At 44.0% G+C, this 18,744-nt stretch overlaps 2 protein-coding genes across 2 annotated transcripts; one reads left to right on the top strand and one right to left on the bottom strand.

Annotated features, from left to right (window-relative positions):
- Positions 1–6,675: 6,675 nt before the first annotated feature.
- On the top strand, positions 6,676–10,096 carry FABP6 (fatty acid binding protein 6). The gene is made up of 4 exons (XM_032703074.1): positions 6,676–6,782; positions 8,070–8,245; positions 8,843–8,932; positions 10,022–10,096. Exons 1-4 carry the CDS (start codon positions 6,716–6,718, stop codon positions 10,073–10,075), a joined length of 387 nt encoding a protein of 128 aa, XP_032558965.1. The 5' UTR covers positions 6,676–6,715; the 3' UTR covers positions 10,076–10,096.
- A 1,242-nt stretch (positions 10,097–11,338) lies between these two features.
- Positions 11,339–17,056, bottom strand: C1QTNF2 (C1q and TNF related 2). Its single transcript, XM_032702660.1, has 3 exons — positions 16,515–17,056; positions 13,569–13,817; positions 11,339–12,301 (listed from the first exon to the last, which is right to left on the bottom strand). The coding sequence occupies exons 2-3, from the start codon at positions 13,807–13,809 to the stop codon at positions 11,688–11,690; spliced, it is 855 nt and encodes a 284-aa protein (XP_032558551.1). The 5' UTR covers positions 13,810–13,817; positions 16,515–17,056; the 3' UTR covers positions 11,339–11,687.
- Between the last annotated feature and the right edge of the window lie 1,688 nt (positions 17,057–18,744).

Raw genomic sequence — 18,744 nt, 5'->3', positions numbered from 1 at the left:
AGGACTGGTGCTGTACTGAGTGAGGCTGGGGAGCAGCATGATAATGTGTGTGTTTATTCCATCCATTCTGAACTCTGACTAACCCTCACAGTGGAAGATGTTCCTCTGGCAGCCAAGTGGGAGATTTGGCCTTTCTTTAGCTCTGCAGCTTTGTGTATTCACTTCAATAACCATTGATAGTCCAGACACAGAGATGGTGACATTACATAAGTAAACACGCATGAAAATAAAGAAGTTGTGAAATAGCAATATCTTTAAATTATTTTTTTTTTATGCCTTCCACTTTGGGAATAAGAAAACCTTGTGTTGACATTTGCAGTAGAAAGGGTCTGGTTCAAAATCAAAAGATGTATTTCCATGTATTAAATGACCTAGAAAGTTTTCTTTGGAGACATATAAAATGCATATCTGTGTTTTTAAATGGGGATTTGTGTTATTGAAGCTGAAGGGTAACCCCTTGCTTGCCTGAATTTCTCATCATAGGTATCATGGAGTAAACTCTGCAATATGTTAAAGAAAATGCTCTTGAGTATCCCAAACTAGAGGGAAAGGGTGAAGGGAACATGACTCTTATTAAGGTATGGTTATAAAGCGGATGCGAAAACAGATATTTCAGATGCTTTAAAAATGTGTTAAAGAAATGAAAAAACTAGTTTTGGGGTTTTCTCTAGTATTAACTGTGATTAAAATAAAAATCAGAGACTGACTGGTGTGCAAAAATATTATTGAAATTCAAAAAACCGAAATGGTTTTATATTTAACCTCTGTATTAGCTCGGGTGTTGAACAGAGAAAGTGGAATTCAGTATTTACTCTGCAAGGTAGAAATATTTCCTTTATTAACTTCAAGATCTTTAGTTATGCATTTGATGGAACTTGGTTGGCCATGGATATGGGAGCATGTCCTAGACATAGCACTGAGGGTACTGGGGACCCTTACATGTGTCTCTGGATTGCTGTCACTCTTCAGCACATTGACTCCTTAAAAGAAAGACAAGCAAAGACAGAAGCTCTTCCTGTCTTTGTTCTGCCTTGAAACAGTGCTTAAAACAAACGAGCTTTTCTTTAAACAGTGTAAGGTAGAAACAGAGACAAGTGGAAAAATTGTCACTGGGCTCGAAAATGTCATTTTTTTGAACAACTCCTGACCAACATGAAGAAAGGGTTTGTGCTGAATAAATACAAGTGTTCTGCAAAATCCTGAACCCCTTCAATTCCTGTTAGATCCTCAATTAATGTAACAAAATGCACTGTCTTGCAAGAATAAATAGTAGTATTTTATTAAGTAGATAATGTTTGTTGTTAAAAGCCCACCATTCCTTCCTTATTACCCATAAGCTACACAAAGTAGCCTATGCTCAGTAAGTCAGTAAAGTGACTAAAATTGATAAAGGCCAATAATTTATTACTTTCTGTTCTAAATTATCCATATGTTATATCTTTGTAGATTTTGAAAACCCCTCTCTTCTGTAAAGCACTTAAAACACACAGTCACAGAATCACTGAGGTTGGAAAAGGCCTCCAAAATCATCAAGTCCAACCTGTGACCCATCACCAACTTGTCACCCAGAGCAGAGCACTGAGTGCCACATCCAGTCCAGGGATAGAGATTCCACCACCTCCCGGGGCAGCCCCTTCCAATGCCTGACAACCCTTTCCATGAAGAAATTCTTCCTGATATCCAGCACTCCTGTGTGGTGCACATTCATTCTGTATTGGAACATAGATTTTCTCCCCTTTTGGTGGTGGCTGAGGATGGTTAGGAGGCCACAGCCATGTGAGGGAAGACTCCAAATGAGATTACCTTGAAGATAAGCTCCCATTTGGAGCTGTGTTGTCCTGGTGTGTCAGCAAGTACAATCATATAGATGTTATCAAGTAATAAAATCTTTACAACACATGGCATGAACTGTGTAGATAAAGGGGAGATTGTTATTGGGGTTTGGACAGAAAAGTTCAGAAGAGTAGTTGTAATGATTTGTATCTTTAGGGTTGTCAGTTATTAACTTTATTAGAACTATAGGTACTTTTCAAATAAGATATCTATAGAGGGTGTATCTTTATCTCAGTTTCTTAGTCAGGAGACTCTGCAGATAAGGTTGAATTATGTCTTCCATTTTAACAACCTTTTAAATGTTGTCTGTATTAGACTAAAACTATTGAGCTTCAAAATATTCCATAGTGGTTCTTAAACCAAAGATGACATTTCAAAGAAATCAGGCCAGTTTTCTGGGAACCAAATTGAGAGTAGCCAAAATCAGTTTTACTGTGCATTTTCAGGTTACCTGAGCAGAAACTGGTATAAAAAAATTCAAGTCTTCTGTTGTAGTTGTTGTTAAACTTAAAAATCAATAGAGCCTCCAATTTCTGCTGTCTGTCCCCATTCCATGTCATTGGATACAACTGATAACATTTGGTATGGGATAACTAATTAAAGGGAAGAATCATAAAGAAAGACAAGAAGACTTAAATCCACGAGAAGTTGCTGGTATCAGGTATGTTTTTCCTTAGGTTTAGTTCTCTGTTTTCAGTTGCCCAGCCCAGACCTCAACATTCCCACCAAGGTACCACTCTGAGACCAGGAACACCGGTCAGAACTGAACACTTCCCACAGGAGCTCTGCCAGCTTGTACAGCTTCAATGAATCACTTGGTTGGGTTCCTTTCTGGTAAATCCCTTTCTGGAGATCCAAACAGACAGAAGGTTTTCCCGAGAGACTGTTTCAGCAGGAAATAATTGAATTTTCTTTTAGGGAGTCCCTCAAAAATCCAGTATTTTCGGCAGATCTGTATCTTCCTCCCCTGTAAATATTTCTATCTCTAGTAGGATCCTTTTTCTCCTGTTTTTGTTAGGCAGATCCATGTCCCACCTGGGACAAGGACAGGGTCTGGGCTGTGTCACCTGTAGAGCTGGCAGGTGGATTTCTGTTAAATATTTGAACTCTGTACAAGCTGTTCAATAATTCAGCCACATGTTGTTGGTAATTACTTCTCTCTGCTTATGGCTTAAGAATAGTAACACCTCGGACTAGACTGAATGGGTACTTAATAAGGCAGCAGTGTAACAGGACTCCCCTGGAATTACACATTACATTAATACCAAAAGAGTTCATTCTGAATTCATTATGAATGATTGCTCTGAGTACCAGAGGAATTAATAATCATTAGTCATTTACTACAGAGGGTTGCTGAATAATGGCCAGATATAGCTGGTTTAAGCCCTTACAAGCTTTCCTGAGCAAGTTTCATTCTGAAAGAATCATTAAATGTAACTTTCTGTTCACTGGAGTGTTCCTACTTATACTTTGAATGTGTACTCCCAGTTCAGTTGCATTCCAGCTCTAAAAGCACTTCAAAGACACACAGCCCAGTTCATTCACTGATGGAATTACTTCCCTTATCTCCACGCTGTCTCCCAGTGTTTCCCATTGGCTTTATGCAGCACATCTGAGAGGTTAATAAACTTTAAAGGATGCTGGAAAGCATTCAAGGGCAGGGAGATTCTGACAGACAAAAGGAATGTAAAAGCATTATATTTATGACTTTGTGGCAAGTAAATTCTCAAAGTAAAGATATTCGAGGCCTTTGATTTGGTTCCTTAAAGCTCCCTCTGTTCCCAGCAGCATTTGAAGATTCAACTGTTTTGCATATCAGAGGTAGATGACTTGGGAGACACAGGGAATTAACTGCTCACTTTAGACGACCTTTTCCTTCAGGAATGAGCTTCCACACAAGTTTTACTTCTTTGACAACTTGTTCATGTTAACTGTCTACAGCAGCAGCACATTTGGAATTTACATCATCCCAATAAATTCAAATACAATGTCGAGCTTTTCTGCAGAACCTCTCATTGTAATCAGTGAATTATATCATAGAATATCACAGAATAACCTGAGCTGGAAGGAACCCACAGGAATCATCCAGTCCAACTGCTGGCCCTGCACAGGACACCCCAACACTCCCACCATGTCCCTGAGAGCGTTGTCCAAACGCTCCTTGAGCTCTGGCAGCCTTGGGGCCGTGACCACTGCCCTGGGGAGCCTGTTCAGTGCCCAACCACCCTCTGGGGAAAGAACCTTTTCCCAATATCCAACCTAACCCTCCCCTGACACAGCTCCAGCCATTCCCTGGGATCCTGTCACTGGTCTCAGAGAGCTGCCCCTCATGAGGAAGCTGCACATCCCCATCAAGTCTGACCTCAGTCTCCTCTCCTCCAGGATGAACAAGTGTGGGACATGTTCCCTGCCCCACAGGCACCAGCAGGTGCCCACCAGACAGACCAGGATGCTATGGAATAAGGAGTTTTGGTTTGCCCTACACAAAGAACCTCTGGGAATGAAATGGATGGGTAGTCCCAGTGTTCTGAAGACAATGGCCCATTTCTGAAAGCTCTTTTCAGCTTTTACACCTGAAGCTTTTTATTCCTTTACCTTTTCTGTTACCCACCTCGTGCCAGGGAAATATCTTTATTTTTTTACTGGACTCAATTACAGCTGTTAATTCAGTAGGATTTGAACTGAGTTCTGTAAAGCAGAAGTAGAACATAACCAGGGTTGTTTGCAGCATGCATGCAGGCTCTGCGCTGTAGTAGCTAGAATGGGTTTAATGTACATACTGTATTTAAAATGCCTGTATACCTAGATAATTCTGTTTTAATTATTTTTAAGTGGTAATTCTGGAGTTCTCTGCACCAGTTAGCTCAATGCCCAGCCCACCTGCTGTACAGGTGTGTAAAAGCCAGCATCACACGCTCACAGCTCTGAAGAGGCAAGAAAATTAGGAATACTGTAAATACAAAGTGGAAGATCATTAAATGGATACTGGTTTTAGCTGCAACTGAAGAGATAGAGGCGTAGGTGAGTAACCTGATCAATTGTGCAAGTGACTGTAACTTTAGTAAAGTCAGAGGCACTCAATTTCATTTACCCTTGGAGTAAACATTGTCCTGACTCAGTGTTTGTAGACTGCTTAATGACACTCTTCATTCTGCAATATTAAAAAATGAAAATAAGAAAAACAAGCTGTCCAGTTTTTGAAGTAATTCTGGTAGGATATGTGCAATGACAAGATTTCAGGTTTGAGATTTGAATAGGAAAACATTTCCCGCCTCAGGAAAATTTTTGCAGTTTCTAAACTTATTCACTATTCTATTTCATTTTGTAGCAAAAAAATGCAGGAATGAAAATACGGATTTATTTCAGAATGAGTGAGAAGAAACATGGGTGCAAATTCACAGTGTACATTAAAAATGCCTCTGCACAGACAGGAAGAGGTGATGGTATCATTACCAAAACCTGCTCTAGACTGATGCTGACCCCGGGCAGCTTGGCAGAGCAGCACATTTATTAACACTTTACCTTTATGGTTTGGATGCATGTTTGCAACCTGCTCTGGAACCCCCATGCACAGCGCAGTGTACAGCTCCTTGGAGGTGAATAAACTCACACTCAGTGTGTGGCAAGAGCGACCCAACCAGTCAAACAGTGATTCATTGATAATTTCCTGTGCTCCAGACGTGCACAGTGGCTCTGTGCCCACCACGCTCCCACAACTCTCCGTGTCGTAGAGTTGTGTAGATGTCAGCACTTTTATATCACAGCACAAACAGTTTGTCAATAACATCTGATCTTTATAGAGAGAGAATATAAAAGCTCAAGTACTGTTTATATAATCTGATTATCTTTTTCCTTTTACACAGAACTGGCTCATTTTCCTTATCCAGTCTGATCTATCTCCCAAGGTCCATGTGGTGTAACCACCTCAGTGGCATTGTCCCCTGGAAGTTTTATGTGAACAGGAGACTTTATGACTTGAGTTCATGGACCTTCTTCCCAGGGTTGTGCAGGTCCCTTTGGAACACTCAGAGTCCAGTGTAAGAGGGTTTTGGTGCTCACCTGAGGACAGTCTCCCCAGTCACCCTCTCTCCAGCTGGGGCTGGACACTGGGGAGCTTTGGTGAGCTTTTGGTGTACACAGGGGAAGTTCAGGAATCTTAACTAGAGACTTGCTCAGCCAGTTGTGCTGAGCTACTGGAAAGTCCCATTAGAAGTTCCCTTCTTGCTGGATTCAGGCTCTTCACTCATCAGTCAGTGTGTTAGTCTTGAAATTGTCTCATTTTTCCCTGTAAGAATAAGTTTAGAAACTGCAAAAATTTTCCTGAGGCGGGAAATGTTTTCCTATTCAAATCTCAAACCAGGAATCTTGTCATTGCCCATATCCTGCCAGAATTACTTTGAAAATTGGGCAGCTTGATTCTTATTTTCATATTTCAATTATATAAAGTATGCTTCCAAACAGAACAAGGCTATGATCCCAGGACACTGCTTTGAAGCCATTTTCTCCCTGTTTCATTAAAACTTATTTTACCTTTATTCCATCACGAACACAAAACCGGTGGAATCTTGAAAGTAAAATCGTATCACTTTGTTTAAATATGCACTAAAATGAAAACTGAGCTTTTGGCCTTGATTTCTGCTGATCTCCAGATTATTCTCAAGGATGTTTCATTGCATGATAACCTTGATTTTCACACAAGTCAATGGCATTGATGCCAGTGACTCACATGGGTCATAAAAGTATATCTCCAAGGGGTGTGGGCACAGGTGGGCTGAGCAGCTTGAGCTGGTTTATAAAACCCAGGGCCTCAGCTCATCTGCACTGATCCATTCCAGTCATTCCAGCTGCTTTTTCGCTCTCCCAGCCACTTCCCAGGGGAAACATGGCATTTACAGGCAAATACGAGTTCGAAGGCGATGAGAACTATGATGAATTTGTGAAGAAGATTGGTAAGTCTTGGCTTGGGGTGTCAGGCACAGGTCATATATTAGTTGAAGTATCTTTTTTTTTAAAGAAGTGGCGTTTTAACTGAAATTATTAGAAGGGTGGAGCACATCTCCTATGAGGAAAGGCTGAGAGAATTGGGATTGTTCAGCCTGCAAAAGAGAAGCTTCAGGGTGAACTAATTGTGGCCTTCAGGTACCTGAAGGGAACTGACAAGAAAGGTGGAGAGAGACTATTTCCAAGGGTCTGGAGAGACAGGACAAGGGGGAATGGCTTCAAGCTGACAGAGGGCAGGGTTAGCTTGGATATTGGGAAGAAATTCTTCCCTGTGAGGGTGGTGAGGCCCTGGCAAGGGCCAGGTTGCCCAGAGAAGCTGTGGCTGCCCCATCCCTGGAAGTGTCCAAGGCCAGGTTGGACGGGGCTTGGAGCAACCTGGGCTAGTGGAAGGTGTCCCTGCCCATGGCAGGGGGTAGAACTGGATGATCTTTAAGATCTCTTCCATCCCAAACCATTCCATGACTATGATTCATGCCCTGAGATCAGCTGGCTCTAAGCCTGCTCTTCCACAAGGAAAGCTCTTCCACAAGGAGATGCAGTTTTTGTTGTTATCACTGTCAGCTGCAGGAAATAGTCCTGTTCCACAGAAGGAATATTCCTTTTCAGTGGCAGCAGAATGAAGGGCCAAGATGTTTGAAATATGATGATTGTGAAGGTCACTTTTCCTGTCTCTAATATTCATTGGTGGGGGTATAAATTTAGTGTGACTATACTTGTCATAATCTTACATGGGACCAGGTCTTGGTGCTTTCAGGGCCTGTCCCAGAGGTTACCCTGAAAAAGTTCTTTGGGACACTGTGAGCTGTGCAAACAAGCTCAGTGCTTCTGTTCATTTATTTAAAGAGCAATAGCAAATATAAAAATAGGTATGTGCAGCTAATTAGCAAAGGCACAAAGGTCACACATATTAAATTCCATCTTCATGTGTAGGTTAACTAGAAGGGATTATTTATATGTACCTTTTATCTATACATTTATCCTGTGTATTTTTTCTCAGGGAAAAGAATGCATTTTAAAAAATGCATTGATGTCCCAGTATCTTCCTTTATACCAATTTCAACTCAGAGCTTTGATAGTGTAAAAAAACAAAAAAGAAAAAGAATTCAACAATTGTTTGAGCAAATCAGATGCTCAGACATCAGTGTCTGAGAAAAAACACACCTCTACCGTGCTTCAGTTCAAGTTCAGCTGGTAGGTTATTAGGTTTGATAAACTGGATGTTTTTATTGATTAAGGTCTTCCCAGTGACAAGATTGAATTGGGAAGGAATTGCAAAATAGTGACTGAGGTGGTGCAGAATGGAAATGACTTCACCTGGACACAGCATTTCCCAGGAGGCCGCACCACAACCAACACGTTCACAGTTGGCAAGGAAGCAGACATGGAGACCTTTGGTGGTAAAAAGTTCAAGGTAAATTCATTTGGCTCTTAAGTCCTACAGCCTCGGTTGTTTTTGAATTTAGGGTGAAAAGCAAATCTGTCTCAGGACTAGTGGAAGGTGTCCCTGCCCATGGCAGAGGGTGGAATGAGATGGGCTTTAAGGTCTCTTCCAACCCAAACTATTCTGGGATTCCCTGATTTTGTGATCACCCACTCACACTCATTTCTGGGCTGTTTGCTGGGAGGTTATTACTGTCTGAGATTGCCACTTCAGAATTAACTCCTACAATCCTGCCCTTTACTTCACTGCCAAAGCACCACATAAATCCCTGAGGATGGAATGAGAAGCACAGCCTACAGTTCAGCCGTTTTCAGAGCTATTAATGAATAGTGTGTAGATTTGGAACCTGCAGGTATTGTTAGAGAAACATTTTTCTATTTAAATTGTGAACATTTAAGAACGAAATCACAAGGATTTCAGTCTTGCTCATGAGGCTGAATGTGCAACACACAACTTCTACCATTTTAAAAGTAAAAACTTTCAGCATCAGGGGTACAGATGTTTACAGAGTATCTGATAATAGAAATTCCTGCAATCCCAGGAACATTAACCCTTTCTCTATTACAGGCAACTGTTAAAATGGAAGATGGAAAGCTGGTAGCTGAGTTTCCCAACTACCGTCACACTTCAGAGATCAGTGGAGGAAAACTGGTAGAGGTGAGTGCTCCAATATCCAGGGTGGTTTATAAAAAACAAAAACCTGAACAGCACCAGGCCTAAAATTTTAAGCTTAGAAAAAAATCTTTAGAAAGTAAAGCAAAACTATTAAATAACTTTCTCCTTCTCTCTAGATAGCCTTCTACAATTTTGTCCAGGTTTAATCCAAAAATTAAATGAACAAACTTTTCATCTTATAGTTTTGATCAACTTGAAATGTAGATCTTGCATCTAAGGCACAGTTTTATAGCTGGAAGAGTGGAATGTTCAGACTGAAATATTCCCAAACCACCATGACTTTGATTGTATTCACTGTGCCTATGCCTCAAGAATAGCAAATAGAACATACAAAACTACGCACCTACATATTTCTATGAAGTTATCGGCTTTGCTTTATTCTTAGAAAACTATTTACCTGCAACTCCTCACAGAATTTCTGTAGAACCCTATTTTCTTAGTCTTATCAAAGGAAAAACAAACCCACAAACAAAACAACAAAGAGGTTGGATTTCAAGTATTATCTTATTTTGGAAACAAAATGGTAACGCAGCTTTGGAAGATTATTGAAACCCCAATACCAATAGTAAAGCTTGTTAGACAGATTGGATGGCCAAACATCACAATTTCTGATTCTCACGAATCATCCTGAATGGACTTGTGTCTGTGCCAGTTACAAATGTCTGAGTGTGCCTTCAACAGGGGTGAGTCATTCTGGGAAACAGGAAAGGACACTCACCCTCCCCGAGAGTGATTGTGTCGGTCATTTACTGCTTCTGGAGAACAATTATCTCACTTGTCTAAAACCCTGACGGCTTGGAGTTGTGAAGCCACATCCAACCCGGGAGACATTGAAGTTACCCCTAAACCCCTGTTTAGAAGTTGTGCCTTTTGTATAAGGATATTTTTGCACTGTGTATCTCAGACCTGACAAGGATGTTCAGCTTATTTTCTAGATATGTCTCCTACCCAAGGGTAAACGATGTGTCAGTAAAGAGCAGGCTCTGAGCCCGTCCCCAGGGCTGCTCACCTGTCACACTGAAACTCTAATTACACTGTTCAACTTAACTTTTGATTTGTTCTTTATTCCAGATTTCTACTTCTTCTGGTGTAGTCTACAAAAGAACCAGCAAAAAGATTGCATAAGCCAGCAAAGCCTGTCTCTTCCAGTGCACTGAAAATCAACAATAAAATCAATAAAATAAAGTGGTGATTGTCTTTCTCTCTTTCTGTGCATTACAAGTGTGAAGAATTTTCAGAGTGATGTTATCCTCATGTTAACTCTCACTCATTCCTAAATATCTGACAATTACTCAGAAAATCAGAACACAAAAATTAGAAGATGCAGCAAAGCACTTAATGATGCTGTCCAGGTATTTCAGGATATGATAGAGCCTTGGCATATTCCAGTATTTCCCACCTACCACTTACTTAACAGAAGCTCTATTCAGCTTCTGCCTAGAGAATCCTCTGCGTGACCTGTACGTCAAAATGCGAGACTTGATGAAAATATTTTGCCTCACTGCAAAGGGAAGAAGTTTAGGGGCTTAAAAGCAAAAGAAAGTCAGTTTATTGCTCATTAGAAGACAAGATTCATAGTGCCAGCATGGTTTTCTCATTCTGTTGGTATCTGCTCTTGACCCAAACTCTTAGAAGACATTTAAGGTTTCATGGACAGACTCCTGTGGGAAGACTTGGAGCTGTATTTTCTCATTGCAATCCTGGTGTCTACCTGGGGTGCCTGTTTCTGGAGGGAAGGTTTGTGCTTCAGCCCTTGAGTCTCATTTGTGAGGCTCATCCCCCTCTGTGGCTCAGAGGCCCAGGATTTTTGTTTAAGCCCAGCCAAGCCCCTCACAGCTGCTTGCTCACTCCCCCGCCAGCAGGATCAGGGAGGCAATTGGAAGGGTAAAAGTGAGAAAACTTGTGGGTTGAGATAGAAACAGTTTAATAGGTAAAGCAAAAGCCATGCACACAAGCAAAGTAAAATAAAGAATTAATTCAGCCCTTCCCACGCAGGTGTTCAGCCATCACCAGGAAAGCTGGATTCCAGCACACAACACTGATTTGAGAAGACAAATCACCCCAAACATCTCCCTTTTCCTCCTTCTTCCCTCCACTTTATACACTGAGCATGATCTCATATGGTCTGGAATATCCCTTTGGTCAGCTGAGATCACCTGTCCCGGGTGTATCCCCCCCCAGCATCCCATTTACACCTAGCCCCCTCCCCAGGATGGCCTTACAAGGGGCAGGAAAGGCCTTGGCTCTGTGTAAGCTCAGCAATAACAAAAACATCTCTGTATTATCATCACTGTGTTCATCCCAAACCCAAACCACAGCCCCATTCCAGCCACTAGGAAGAAAACTAATGCTACCTCTGCCCAAACCAGCAGACTTGCACAGTCCAGCTTAGGCTTTGGTTTTGTTGGTTTCCATGCTTTATTGTAATAAATGTAATAATTAAAGTATTCTGCACCAGTATTTGAGTTACATGTCAAAGGCATGTTGGAATAATCGTGGAAAACATAATGGATGGCTTTGAGATGGAGAGATTCATCATGAGGCTGCTTAAAGAAGTCCTGGTGCCCTGTGGACTTGTTGATGACTTCAAGTAAATATCTAAATAGCCAATATAGGCTGTCAGAGCCAAAGCTGTGGCATTCTCTGGTAATACCAGACATGTCCATGTACAGGCCACACTTTGCTGGATTGAAGCCTCACATATTTCCTACTTTTTACTCCAGACCATTTTCTCATCCTATATTTCATTGAGATAATCTTGATCAGGATATATCAGGAACCCAGTAAATAAGCTGTCTGTCCAGTAGGGATCATAAAAGAGCCCGTTCTGTTCTGAGTAAAAGATCTGCAGCCATACCTCATCCTCCTGCTTCAGAGAAAGGATGGTTGATCCAGAGGCAACATCGTGGTTCCCAGTGTTGGCATCAAAAGTCTTGATCCGGTACTGCCCGTTGTGGACCAAGCCAATGGCCAAGTGTTTGTTGGCCAAAGTGATGTCGTAGGTGAAGTAGTAAATACCTGGGATGCTGCATACGAATTTCCCACTGGAAGCATTGTAATGTCCTCCCTCATTCATCAGGATCCTGTCAAATTTGATGGGCAGCCTTTCCCTTGGGTAGCTCTTGGAGACTGCCACAGAGAAGGCAGATTTGGCTTTGTTGGCATTACAGGTGCAGGGTCCCGGCATCCCAGCCTCGCCCTTGTTCCCTTTGGGTCCTTTCTTTCCTGGTGCCCCGTTTTTCCCAGGATTACCCTTTAAACCCTTGGGCCCTCGTGGGCCTGCCTTGCCAATAGCTCCTGCTTTCCCCTTCGGTCCTGGCTTGCCAGGGTTTCCTGTTCTGCCTTGTGGACCTAGAAGACAAATAACCTCAGTTTTTCAGTGGAAGAGTTGACATGGCAGGTGGAAATGCATTATATCACTGCAGCAGAGTAATGCATTATATCATTGCATTAAGGAGGAAAACCTTGCTGGTGTGAGAGTCCTGATGAAATACTACCTGGAGCTGGACATCTGCCTGGACTGACTATCCAGGGTTGTTGGTGTGATAACAGTGGAACTCAGGAGCAGAACAGTCTGCCCCTTTAAGGACCAAAAGTCTGGTTCTATTATCTGGCTCTCTTGAGAAAAAGGAAGAACTAAAGAAGAAGCTTTAAATACTTAGGTTTTACAGGAGTGAAGCTGGTTTGTGAAGCTTTTGGAACCTTGCTTTGAGCAGGTAGAGTATTTTTAATCACGTGTCTCTTTTTTTTTCCTTTTCTTTTTTTTTTGCATTCAGCATGAAAGTGTTAAAAAAAATTAAAAATAAATGTAGGTGTAGTGAAAGACCAGCCCAGCCCAGCTGGGGGATGAACCAGCAAACTCCCAGGTCCAGGACCGGCTTGAGATGGGAAATGGGAAGTGAGTTAGGCTGTCACAGTGATTCTGATGTAGTAGTATCTGATATAAGCAGATTCATGAGGATTTATGCACTGTCTCTTAACCTGCTGTAGCAATACTGGATTTAAGTGCAGCTGTGGTTGGAAATCTGTTTTCCAGATTCCCGGTTTTGGGGGTGGGAGAAGGGAGAAGGGAGTAAGGCGCATGTTGGGCTCGCTGGTGTTGGCTGAGGCAGGAGTGCACTCTAGTGTGGCAACAGGAAATCACTGGCTCTCCACCACAGCTGATCCCGGCGCCTCCTGACTCCAAGGGTGGATCCAAAGGGCAGCCCCACCTCAGGATTAAAGAAGGGTTGTTGTTTGCTTTGATTTAGGTCCAGCATGGCCTGAGCAGGGCCTGTCCCCTGGTGCTATGGGCAGTAAGTACTTCATTTTTTCGACTGGCTCTGTTTTGCCTGAGAGCAGGAGTCAGAGACCAGTACTTTGTCTCTATCAGAACAGAGCAAACCTCACTCTGTAACAAAGTGAAGCCCATAGGAATTGCACACAGTGGGACATGATGTGTGTCTGGAACCCGTCTGACAAGTGGGACAAGCTGGAGAGGGGAGAGTGGAAATTTCTGGAAGAGTTTCCTCTGAGATGTTGCCTGTCCTTGGGTTCAGTTTTGGGTGACAGGTTGCTGTGAACTGTTGCACCACAGCTTTTACACATTCCCTTGCTGTGCTGAGCACTTTTCCCTTACCTTCATCGCCGTGCTCGCCTTTATCCCCGTCCTTGCCATCCTTGCCATCTTTTCCTGGGAAGCCCATCCTGCCAACTGTCCCTGGAGTGCCGGGCACGCCGGGGGGGCCGGGAGGCCCAGGGGGTCCTGGCAGGCTGCAGGCCAGCTGGGGACCTTCCTGCAGCTCTCTCTTGGCAAAGCCCCCAAGGATGTGGTTTGCCACACAGGGCACAGTCCAGAGGAGGAGCACAGCAGAGATCATGGCACAGCCTGTGAGGAGGAGATGGGATGTGGTGGCAGCATGTGGGGTATGGCACCGGTGGGATGGGTGAGAGACTTGCATGAAATTGGGAGGGAACTGGGCTTTTTTTGGCAGGATGGGGGAGCTGTTTGCTTTGGTGTGACATGAACTCAAGGATTGGCTCATGGAGTTTTCTAGGTCAGACAATATTTTTTTCCAAGCTTACTCTTCTCTAAGTCTGTATCTGTGGCCACTGCTCATTTTGTTCTGCTACCTGGGCCTCTTTTCCCCAAAAAACCAAGGAGCAACGGCAGAGGGGTGCAGAAATCAGCTGCCTGGGATGAGGGGAGTGGAGGAAGGGGTTTGGTATGGTTGTGCCCAGTATGACCTGCCCTGCAGTTGTGTCACTGGGGTTTCTTCCCAAGCACAAACACATTGTGTGACGCAGGGCAGGATTCAGGAGACAGGCTGGGGAGGCTTTGGCCAGTCCTTACTGCCATTTGCCTGTCAGAACAAGCTAAGCCTCATAGCCAACATCCCATTCCCCACTGCAGCTTGGCTGATCAGGAGGCTTTAGCAACTCCCCAGTAGTGTCATGTTTAACTCCTGCACTGGAAAGAAGATGTTTAAAGTACTGGATAAATTCCATGTTGGCATTAGTGTTCTCATCCTGGTATTGGCTCCTGAAGGGGTGGAAATGCATATTTAGATGTTCCAAATCCAGCGAGCTGATCCTACATATTTATGCTCAGTGGGAGCCCCCAGTTCTGCAATATTATAGTTAAGAACATGCAGAGGAGTGGGAAATGCAAACCAGATCTCCAGGCTGGTTTTGGCTGCTAAACCATTTTGTTCTTAAGCTCTCTCTTGCTATTCTTATACGTAAATTTATTTGCTGCTGGTGAAAGGTGTCAGTTTAACAGACTTGTGAGATGGAAAACACCAACCGGTATTCATGTGGAGAGTTGAACAAAGGCTTCTCAGCTCGTGGAAAGGGAAACAAAATGTTAAAATTCCTGTGAAGTGGGGAGATCACAAGGAAAGCTATATCCCTGCTTCCCAAGAACCACCTCAAACAGGGCAGAAGAGAAGCAGGAGGCATCTGGAGGTGAATGACACTAACAAGTTGTGGCAAGAAAAAATGTCATTGTGGAGCATAACCTGGAAAAAAGCTGGGAATGTTTCATGTAGAGAAGAAACATGTGAGAGGGAGCACAGGGTGGGAGGGCAGCTCCTTCTCTGAAAGTTTCTTATCATAAGTACTTTTATTACCTTGAGACAACCCAAGCCTTGACCTGATGGGATGAAAAGTGGCAAACAAAATACCCTGAGGCTGCGAGGTCAGTAGTATCAGTACTTGGATAGATGGGGAATATCCAACTACCTGGAGCCGTGCTCTGGCACAGTTCCTGAGTTGGTGTTAATTAAGGACTCCAGAAGAACGTTTCATCCCATATCACAGCAACGTGTGTGGGATGCAAAGCACAATCACATTCACAAAGAGGATCTATAAATAACCTCTTAAAGAAATCTTTTTGAAAGAGAACAAACCTCATTCTGTTCCACCTTAAAAGGAGAATTGTTCCTCGATGTAGAACGTACTATGAGCTCCAAAAAGCAAATTGGAAACAGATCAGCATCTTTTCCCTCCACAGTACGGGCAGCTGGCCCAGCAATGGGGGCCGTGCAGCACGAGGACTTATTTTTCTAGTGACATTTTAATTAATGTTTTTGTTAATGGGGTTAGAGACCCTTTGGCCATGACCAATGCCTCTTGTGCATAAAAGAGGCGTTTCTGTAAGAAAAGATTTTGCCTGTAAGAACGAGGACCAGTTGTACTTTCTGCTGCTTCTGGCTGAAATCCCAGAGGGAAAGTCCTCGAGGGTTGCCAGATGTGGGGTGGTTTGGTGGCATGTGCACTGGCTGGATGGTGATTTTTGGCCAGGGAAGCCACCCTGTGCCATGTGGTGGTAAGAAGAGGAGAGTCTGCAGGAATTGCTGCTCTGAGGGAGGGAGGAAGGAGTAGGATGGTCTGAGTGGGGAGCCAGCAGCCAACAAACACCATGATTTTCTACTCTGTTTGCTTTCAATACTTGAGGCTTTCTCAAACAGAACAACCATCTTTCTGCTTCACAACCTCCTAGTGCACTTCAAGGCATCTCAATTAGTCTTTAAAATAATCAGTCACCACGAGCCCAGTTCTCAGCTCTGGTGGTTGCCCTGCAGCATCCCCAGGGTGGAAGCAAAAGGAGCCCATGGGTGTGCAGGGCTAATTTAGGTAAAATAAGGTGTGTCACCGGTGACAGACAGCAGCTGAAATGGGTGGATTTAACTTCTGATATAAGCCAGTGAAGCAGTTATACCAACAAGAGCTTGATTTGTTCTCTGCTGCTGCACAAAGCAATGTCAAAGGAGGGTGATGCACCTTCTGTCCTGAACCTGTACTGCCGTCTCGGCTTTAGGCAGCCAGGGATTCCTGTGGCAAACCTTTCCTAGCTTTGAGCTAAAACCCCTCACAGAAGCTGCCGAGGTGGGTGCTCTCAGCAAAAGGCTGAGGAGTGTTTCCCTCATGGTGTAGTTCTTTAACTGGCAACTGTTGCCTTCAGGGATTTCTGTGCAGGCTTTGGAAACCTGAGTGCTCAGTGACTTAGACCTTTTTTGGGAAGTTTTCAAAGTTAAGGTTAAGAGGAGGGAGAGAAAAAAAAAGGAAAAGTAGATCTACTCACCACGACTAATCCCCTCAGTGAGATCTTGATGGGCGCTGGCAACCAACACCTCAGGCAGATGTTTTGCTGCAAATCCCTTTCACACACAGAGCCCCGGCCCCGTCTTGCTGCAGCAGCGTCCCGAGGGCTGGGAAGGATTGACTTTTGTCCTTCTTTTAATTATTGTTTTACTCCTTTTTGTGCGTATTTTTAGCTTCTTGCAGCAGCTCTACTTTGGCTCCACGTTGCCAAAGGCATATTTTTATTATTGTGTAATGGATCTGCGCCTCTTCCTCGGTCACGTGGCACAGGAAGAAATTTTTACACACATATGGCTGGAAAGCTCTTGAGGCTGGGGGAGCTTTTCCCTCTCTCTCTCTCTCTCTCCCTTGCAGTCTTGTAGGAAAGGCTCAGGACTTGACTGGAGCATTTCTGACTGACACTGCCCCTCTCTGATGTAGTTGCTGCCCAGGAAAGCAGGGGATGGGTAATGCAGATCCAGCTAGGGAACAACTTTGACACTTTATCCTGGAGCATTAGCAAGGGAAGAAAATCTTGTCCTAAGGGTGGAAAATCATTTCTAGTTGCTCTAGGTTTGAATTAAAGACAGTCATGAAGCAGCAGCTTTGCAAATGCAAATTTTGAGAGGAAGCTGCTTGTACTTCAGCACTGCTTCAGGTGGATGCGCAAGACAAAACATGACTCTGTCATAGAGTTGGCATGGCAGGAATGCTTCTGTCTTGGGAAAGGATTGGGATTTTGTTTTAAGCTTGTAAAGTTATTACAACCCCCCAGCAACTGCTTCAGGCAAAGCAGGAACACTAGAAGCAGTGGCTGAAGGCTAAGCAGGATGCTCTGGGATGCTGCCAGGGTTGGTATCAACCAGACTGATCTTTTTATTGTGGATTCCTGTCCTGGCCCAGCCAAAACCCTGCCCAGGGCCTGGGACAGGCATGTGCTTGATGGCAGGGCTCCAGATCCTGCCCTGCAGCTCTCCAGCCACTGAACAATTTCTGCTCAGTGCAGACTATTAGCTGATTAGGAGCACACTGGAATTGTCATTCCTTACTCTGCCTGAATTCATCCTTCTCAGAGATGTTGTGGTTTATTTTTAAGCTTTCCCCTGTGCTTGCTTTTGGAACATGGTGGGAACAGATATAATGTAAAAATGAAGTATGTACACAGTTTGCTTTGTGAGGTGGGACCAGTTCAGATGCTCATGGGAGGAGTGGGAATGTTTGGCTGAGGAAGCACAGGGCTGTTTTTGTGCTGTGCCAATACTCTTGCAGAGCTCCTGCTGAGCCAGTGCCTCAGCTCCCTGACACTCTGTGATGTTCCCTGCCATTGAACAACCTCCAGGAGAGCAAACCCCCTTCCCAAACCCACAGAGTCATCACCTGAAATTTCACTGGGAAAAGGGCTGTTTTTAGAAAAGCTGCCATAGGTAGGGACAGATCCAGACACTGCTCCAGTGGCTGCTTTTCCCTGGGGCAGCTCCGGTGATGAGTCAAATAAGAATCATCATTTTTTGCCTGTTTTGATAAGGTTTGGAGGAACCCAGCTCTTGTGGAGGGCCTCTCCTGCCTGGGTGTGGACCAAAAGGCTCCAGGCACTGCAGGTGCAGAGGTCTTGCCTCAGATTTCTTATGAAATCAGATGAAAACTTCCTGTGGGCTTTGCCACGGTGCCAGTCAGATTGGCCTGGGAAGCCACGCTGTTTTACTCAGACACCAATGGTGTTGGAAAGAAAAATACCACTATCTTCTGCTTATCCTGCCCCACGGCAGCTGTGCTGGGGCACCGGGGCTTTGGGATGGGTGTGAAACAGGCCAGGGATGACATGATTCTTGAACACACAGCAGTCCTGCCAGGAAACTCCAAGTGTGACCAGGAAATTCACAGTTATGGGTGATTCTGAGCCCAGATCTGCAGCATGTTGAAGGTAGCAAGAGCCTGACCTAGTTTGTCAGCGTGGGGAGAGGCAGTGCTGGGAAGCTCCTGCCAGGCAGATGGAAAATATGTCTGTGCTGCATGGCCAAGCCAAGCTGCTCTGGGGTCCCAGACAGCTCTGCTGGAGAACATGCTTGGCAGCACACTGTGTTAAACAAATAAACTGCCCGTTACAGGGAATCAGAGCAGCCCTGAGACTTGTTTCTCAGTGCATTTTGTTTCAGAGAGACATTGCAGGGAAGCACTAGGAGAGATCATGTCCAATCTGTGCTGCTCTTCAGCAGAAGCCTCCCTGCCGTGGG

This window comes from Chiroxiphia lanceolata, chromosome 15, assembly GCF_009829145.1.
Source record: "Chiroxiphia lanceolata isolate bChiLan1 chromosome 15, bChiLan1.pri, whole genome shotgun sequence".
NCBI classification, from domain to species: Eukaryota; Metazoa; Chordata; class Aves; order Passeriformes; family Pipridae; genus Chiroxiphia; species Chiroxiphia lanceolata.
Note: the sequence above shows the minus strand (reverse complement) of the source record. Positions and strands in the feature narration are given on the sequence as shown.

What these genes read in the sequence shown, in the direction of transcription:
- FABP6 (XM_032703074.1), top strand. Translation starts at nt 6,716, where the DNA reads ATGGCATTTACAGGCAAATACGAGTTCGAAGGCGATGAGAACTATGAT. An exon ending in TTGGTGGTAAAAAGTTCAAG is followed by an intron (nt 8,246 to 8,842) that starts GTAAATTCATTT and finishes TCTCTATTACAG; the next exon opens with GCAACTGTTAAAATGGAAGA. An exon ending in GTGGAGGAAAACTGGTAGAG is followed by an intron (nt 8,933 to 10,021) that starts GTGAGTGCTCCA and finishes TCTTTATTCCAG; the next exon opens with ATTTCTACTTCTTCTGGTGT.
- C1QTNF2 (XM_032702660.1), bottom strand. Translation starts at nt 13,809, where the DNA reads ATGATCTCTGCTGTGCTCCTCCTCTGGACTGTGCCCTGTGTGGCAAAC. An exon ending in AGGCGAGCACGGCGATGAAG is followed by an intron (nt 12,302 to 13,568) that starts GTAAGGGAAAAG and finishes TTTGTCTTCTAG; the next exon opens with GTCCACAAGGCAGAACAGGA.